Source organism: Dipteris shenzhenensis, chromosome 8, assembly GCF_047967505.1.
Source record: "Dipteris shenzhenensis isolate YYH24624 ecotype China chromosome 8, Dip_SZ_1.0, whole genome shotgun sequence".
NCBI classification, from domain to species: domain Eukaryota; kingdom Viridiplantae; phylum Streptophyta; class Polypodiopsida; order Gleicheniales; family Dipteridaceae; genus Dipteris; species Dipteris shenzhenensis.
Genome location: NC_141603.1, coordinates 31,160,788 through 31,167,461, shown reverse-complemented (window position 1 = coordinate 31,167,461; position 6,674 = coordinate 31,160,788). Strand labels below are relative to the sequence as shown.

The window sequence follows — 6,674 nt, the reverse complement described above, 5'->3', positions numbered from 1 at the left end:
AATAGTCTTATACAAACACTCAATAACATCCTCCACAACTTGGATAAAAACATCCCTACTTACATCTTGGGAGATTTCAACATAGATTTTGGTCTTCAAATAAGTAACATGGAAAGACTTCACAAATTCATGCAACATTACAATATGAAACAATTAATTCATAAGCCAACTACAATTCACAATTCAATATTAGATCATATATGGACAAACAATTCCATCAACAATACACTTTCAGGTACACACTATGCATACTCGTCATACCATTCTTTAATATACACTGCTCTTTGACTATTACTTCATTGGCAGGACATTTAAATGTGAGTCATCTTGTTCCTTTCTGATCACACATCATCACTAAGGCCTGGGGGGTGACACAATATTCCGAGGAGCGAAGGTCGAGACGTGGGCTCTGAGAAACCGTGGTGGGAATGGATTGTGCGTTGGGTGTGGGGTGATTGGTTGGCTGGCTGGAGAGGAGGTGTGGAGAATGGGATGCCACGCAAGCCAAGATTGGGAAGGAACCAATGAGGGGATGCCAAGTGGGAGAAAACGGGGGGGGTTTCGGACGGGGGGGGGTAAACGGCGATGTAACGGCGCCGTGAAAGATGACGGGGAGGAAGGAGGTAAACAAAAGGAGGACTTTTGGAAGTGTATTGTTCTCTTCATCGTCCTCCCACCTCTGTTGATCCGCTGAGCTTGGTGGTGGGTGGCTATCAAAAGCTCAGTGTCATCCCTTCCTGCTCTTCTCCGAGCTTCCCCGTCTTGCTTCCCTGGCTATTGTTTTGCTTCCCCCCCTCGTCCCCTCATTGCCCAGGTTGGCTCCCCCGCCCCCCGTCTTTCTTCCTTTCGCCCTTTTCGAGTTTTCATCCCTTTCCCTTTTCTGGGCTCTTGCGACTTTCGACGCCCGAGCGTCGCGTGCTTTGCTCTTCGCCCGGCTCCTGCTGCACACAGCTGCTCTTGCCAGCTAGCACCCATTTCTTATTGGCGACACATTGGTTGCTGTTTGATTGATTGAGAGGGAGAGAGAGGGAGAGAGAGAGAGAGAGAGAGAGAGAGAGAGGGGCGGGGGGGCGGGGCGTGGTGCGGTGGAGGGAGAGGACGCTCACTGCATTTGTGTGCTGGAAGAATATTCCTGAGTCAAGGAGACCCTATAGGACATTTGGAGTGCAACAGCATCCGGAATTGAATGCCAGCATACGAAATTGAATTCATAACCAGCAGTAGCCGCCAATCTATTAGCTTGCTGCGCTTTTGATTCAATGTAGCCCACTTCGCTGAACATTCGCTTGTATTTTGTAGTTTGTAGAACAACGCAGTCGTTACTCGTTAGCCCTGCCGAAGGAAGATGGCGGATTCCTCTTTGGGAAAGAGTTTGTCTCTGCAAGCTTCCGTTTCCATCCAGGATAGGGCTTCCTCTAAGGTAGGTTCGGAAATCCAACTTTTGTTCTGATGTTGATTTCCTTTTATTCATCGTTTTCACTCTCAATGGATTTACCTTGCACACAGGGCAACCTCACGGGACGTCATGCGTTCTTGAGTATGCCGCTCGATAGAAGCTCCAGTACGTTGCCGTTTCTTTTTCGTGATAGACTTATTGTACTGTGCTTGCTGGAATGCCTCCCGCATTTTTGAACTTTATGTACTGCTGAATGCAGGTCCGATTAAGGGCAGCAAAATTGGGACCGTTAGCCTCTTTAAGGTGCTCTCTTCGAGCCGGAGCTATCTAAGATTCTTTTACTTGTTAGCTCTTTCAATTCTGATGAGGATCACACGTCTTGACGTTGCTGCAGTCAGAAAGACTAAATCTCATTGGGAAGCATGTCTACCGGAAAGTTAATTGGAAGGCCATCTCGGGAGTTGCAGCTCCTATTGCTCCTCCTCTCAGTGATCCTGAGTACAGAGAGAAGCTTGCTGAGGAGTATGGTTTTACTCAAATTGGCGAGCCTGTTCCTCCTGGAGTCACATTGAAAAATGTTATGGATAGTTTCCCACCTGAGGTACCTTTGATGGCATACTTTTTATCTGTTTAGGGTATTAGAGGAAGTACGATGTGATATGCCCTGTGTTATATCTTGTTTACTGGACGATAACAGGTATTTGAATTCATATTGTGTGCAATAGGTGTTTCAAATTAATGATCTAAAGGCATGGAGGAGTGTAGCCATTTCAATTGCTGCATATAGTGCCGGCCTATTCATGATAGCAAAAGCACCATGGTACCTCCTCCCTTTGGCTTGGGCTTGGACTGGGACTGCCATTACTGGGGTGAGTTTCTATTGTAAGCTTTCTCTTGGTTTTTTGAAACTGTCACAGCGACTAAGAGATTTAGCGCCATGATGATTAAGCGCTTGTTGAATATGGTTTTCCCTGTGGTCTCAGTTCTTTGTTATAGGGCATGACTGTGCCCACAAATCTTTTTCCAATAACAAATTGGTCGAAGACATTGTTGGAACTGTTGCATTCTTGCCTCTGATCTATCCGTATGAACCTTGGCGCTTCAAACATGATAGGCATCATGCCAAGACGAATATGTAAGCTCTCTATTTTTGTTACTCCTTAAATGGTCAGCATTCATAGGAAGAACATCCTTCTTCTGAAATCTGCATTTGAATTTTTTTTAAAATGAATCGCAGAGTAGCTAAGTAATTGGGTTTTCTTCTTGCCGTTAATCCATTCAGTGAACAAGAGTCCTTTCTAACTATGGGATCTCTATTGCTAACTTATTTGCCTCGTAGGGTGGAAAGCAGTATTGAGGTGCTTTGTTTTGGGAAAGTTGATAGAAATTTAGCTTCATGGCTGCAAGGAATGTTGCTATCCACGCCCAGCTATGTGAATTTTATATAATGTGTTTGAGAGCATTTATTATTACGACTACTGTGGATAAGGATATTGTCATCAATTTGCAGGAAAAAGTATAGAGAGCCTTCTGAATCTCTAGCAGTGTACTTGATAAATCAAGTATCAAACTTGCTTTTGGTTGGAAATGAAATTCTAAGGATTAAATGCAAGCTGTGTCTTAATTTCATTTGTAAAGGGGCCAACTCCATGCAAGCATATCTTTGTTTTTGTGGCAAAATCTGATCTCTGTTGATATGTAACAGGCTCGTTGAAGATACTGCCTGGCATCCGGTTATTCAGGATGAATATGACAGCTTTCCAAAATGGTTGCAAGTTACTCTGAGGATAACCATGGGCCCAATGCGTTTCTTGGCGTCTATTGGTCACTGGTAGTATTTTTGGCTTGAGGCTTGCAACCTTTAATTCGTTTGACACTCGGGGATTTGCCATCTCTCTAAGTAGGCATTTATTAAATGAGAAGGAATGCTGTTTTTTAAAACTTTTTCAAGCTTTTGGGTTTAGTCTCACTGATACAAGTTGAGATGTATGCATGGCCTGCCTCTACTGCGTGACTTTCAACTTTTTGCAAGTTTTGGTTTACTTTAGCTAACTTGGATCTGTGCAAATCTTATGAGCATTTACTTTGTGATTTCTGTACTAGGATGGGTTGGCACTTCAATCTCAACAATTTCCGCCCAAGTGAGCGCCCACGAGTGAAAGTCAGTCTTGCTTGTGTGTTTACCTTCATGGCTATTGGGTGGCCGTTGATTATTTATTACACAGGCATCGCTGGCTGGTTTAAGTTTTGGCTTATGCCGTGGCTTGGGTATCACTTTTGGGTGAGTACATAATGCTGGCATTTGGTGGTTGGAATGTCTTAGTTTTCTTTCTATTAAATGCCAGGTGTGAGGCTACATGTAAACAAGCTGCATGAACTTATTAGATTTATGTAACAATATGCAAACAGATGAGTACATTTACTATGGTTCATCACACTGCTCCTCACATACCATTTAAAAAAGCTGAGGACTGGAATAGCGCGGAGGCCCAGCTAGGTGGAACCATTCATTGTGATTATCCACGATGGTGATTTTCGGGCTCGTTTTTCTTGTTTTTCCTTCTTTGTTCTTGACATTAAGCCTGTTGAAATTCTGTGGGGTTGGAGAGTATGTTGGCTTTTCTCAAGGCGGCTTTTATGGCTGCTGGCTGAGTAAACGTGCCTTTACTCTCCCACAAGTTCTTTGATGAACCATGCCTATCTATATTTTTATTTCTTTGAGAAAATAGTATCTTCCTCTTGTTGTGTAGTTTTCACTGACAGTGTACTGTGTGCTTATTCCATGAAAAGATGTTTGACAAGATTTCTTCTTTTGCCTCAGGATTGAACTTCTGTGTCATGATATTAGTGTGCATATTCCACACCATATTTCACAAAAGATTCCTAGCTACAATTTGCGGTTGGCAAATGAATCCTTACGCCAAAATTGGGGCAAGGTACTGTCATTCACGTGCTACACTTGGGAATTCTTGAATGCTGATTGTATAAACACTGGCTAGGCTCAGGGATTTTATTAGTGTTGCAGAACAATGTCAGGACTTCTGCCGTTATGAATCCAATCTGTTGAGTTTATCTTGATGCTGTTTGCATTGGTATATGCATACTCACTATGTCTCGTGCTGGGCAGTATCTGAATGAAGCACGATGGAACTGGAGGTTGATGAAAACAATCATGACAACTTGTCATATCCATGATGATGAGGAGAATTACATTCCTTTTGATGAAAGTGAAGGAAAATTGAAAGTGATCGGAGCACTGCGAAGATTGATGCCAAATATTGCTTAGAGTGAACCTTGAAATTTTCATGTACCATGTTACAGGCTAACCCGCACTTGCACACTTCATTCTTTCAGTCTCCTTCATGGGGGGAAATATTTGAAGATATTGGCGGCAGCACAACTGTTCTTCCCTGTAAAAAAGGGGCAAGGGGAGGGGGAAGAGACTGTAATGTTCAGGTGTTCGAAAGTCTATCGACATCTGTTTGATGATTGCAGCAGGGATTTTTGACTTTGTATTTTATCTATTTAAGTTTGATTATTCTCCCTCTTTTGCTTGAGCTCTTTCAGCAAGTGCATATTTCTGTGTGTGTGTGTGTGTGTGAGAGAGAGAGAGAGAGAGAGAGAGAGAGAGAGAGAGAGGTAGATGATGTGATATGAAGTTACTGATGTCCACTAAAGACCCAACAGTATCTATGGGACATAGGATGTTATCTGTGAACCCTGGACCTTACCATTGTGTTCCAAAACTTCATGTAGGATTGTAGCATTTTGGCAAAGACCACTCTGCAGACTCCTGCATTAAAGAGCTGGAGTCCAGAGTATCTCCTCTGTGTGTGTGTGTGTGTGAGAGAGAGAGAGAGAGAGAGAGAGAGAGAGATGATGTGATATGAAGTTACTGATGTCTACTAAAGACCCAACAGTATCCATGGGACAAAGGATGTTCCTATATGAAATTGCAGCTTTAGATTTGAAGTTGAGCAGTGCAGCGGTGAGTAGGATCTAATGTATTCAATTTTGAATGGATTGTGGGTCCACTGAAGAAATCTATGACAAAGAAACCCATGTATCATACATATTAACTTGCGTTACCACAAAGATTACCTTCTTTTTGTGTGCTTGATTATTGGTATCATGCTCTTCCATCTAAGTCAAGATGTTCTAGGCAATGTTCTTATCAACACAAGACTCTAAAAAGCAAAGGAAGTCCTCTTTAGATGCCAATGACAATAGAATGAACAAAGCACACAATTGTATTTGTTGAACTCTTCCATTGTTGTTGTAAGCCTTTGTGCCATTGTGGAACTAACATCTGGAACTCCTTTCCAGATGCCAATGACAATAGAATGAACAAAGCATACAATTGTGTTTGTTGAACTCTTCTATCGTTGTTGTAAACCTTTGTGCCATTGTGGAACTCCTTCACTAAAAGAGTGGAATAAGGAGCTAAAGCACGAATGCTAGTTTGACATTGTATTGAAGGTTGATTAGCAATTGCTGCCATTCAATAGTTTCAGCTAGGCTGGAAGATTGGCTGGATTTTCCATGTTGCAGGATAGATTGACTAGCAAATCTTATACAATCCCTTCCACAAGTTTGCGTTAGCTTTGTGTAATTTGAACTTCTAGCTTTTAGAAGATTACCCATTTGTTTGCAATTGCCTTCATTCCTTATACATAATTACCGAAGCCAATATATTTTAAATGGAATTCAGATACAAGAATGAAAGAAAGCTAGGAATGAAGAAATGGATGCATTATATAAAATAATACTTTGTTGTCAAGATCATAATTTGTGCTTTTCACTTGGATTGCTTTTTGTAAGTTGTGTCCTTTCACTCAATTTTTGTTGTTCTTCTATTTATCTTGGTAGCTCTTCAATATCTTCGTTTGCTGATACTATCATTTCTTGTGATTTGGATGTTTGTCTTCTTTGCTTGATGTTGCTTGATGCATGATGCTTTGTTCTTCCATGTGCCTTAATGCTTTATGTGTGGATGCCATGTTCTGTGCTATGGTCATCTCATGCACTTGAGCTTTTGGCATGCTTATGACAGCAATGTGTGCATTCTTGGTATATATTCTTTGCTAAAACAATACTAGTAGATCTTTCTTTCTAAGTTGTTCTTAATCAACCTTAGCTTAACTTGACATGCATTTGAATATTTCAAAGTTAGTGAAAGAATCTATTTTTTTAAATCCCATATCTTTGATTTCTAGTTATGGCATGCCTTTTGCTTATAGCCTTTTTAAAAAGTTGTGTTCTCTCTATTGTTCAAATC

General features: G+C 41.4%; 1 protein-coding gene across 1 annotated transcript; it reads left to right on the top strand.

Annotated features, from left to right (window-relative positions):
• Window positions 1–675: 675 nt before the first annotated feature.
• On the top strand, window positions 676–4,939 carry FAD6 (fatty acid desaturase 6). The gene is made up of 12 exons (XM_087378033.1): window positions 676–814; window positions 1,300–1,420; window positions 1,507–1,561; window positions 1,656–1,699; window positions 1,791–1,997; window positions 2,122–2,265; window positions 2,380–2,531; window positions 3,102–3,227; window positions 3,500–3,677; window positions 3,806–3,924; window positions 4,218–4,332; window positions 4,524–4,939. Exons 2-12 carry the CDS (start codon window positions 1,346–1,348, stop codon window positions 4,680–4,682), a joined length of 1,374 nt encoding a protein of 457 aa, XP_087234159.1. The 5' UTR covers window positions 676–814; window positions 1,300–1,345; the 3' UTR covers window positions 4,683–4,939.
• The last annotated feature ends 1,735 nt before the right edge of the window (window positions 4,940–6,674 follow it).

Coding starts and splice junctions, on each gene's coding strand:
- FAD6 (XM_087378033.1), top strand. CDS start 1,346: ATGGCGGATTCCTCTTTGGGAAAGAGTTTGTCTCTGCAAGCTTCCGTT. Junction 3,228..3,499: donor TTGGCGTCTATTGGTCACTG/GTAGTATTTTTG, acceptor TTTCTGTACTAG/GATGGGTTGGCACTTCAATC. Junction 4,333..4,523: donor TACGCCAAAATTGGGGCAAG/GTACTGTCATTC, acceptor CGTGCTGGGCAG/TATCTGAATGAAGCACGATG.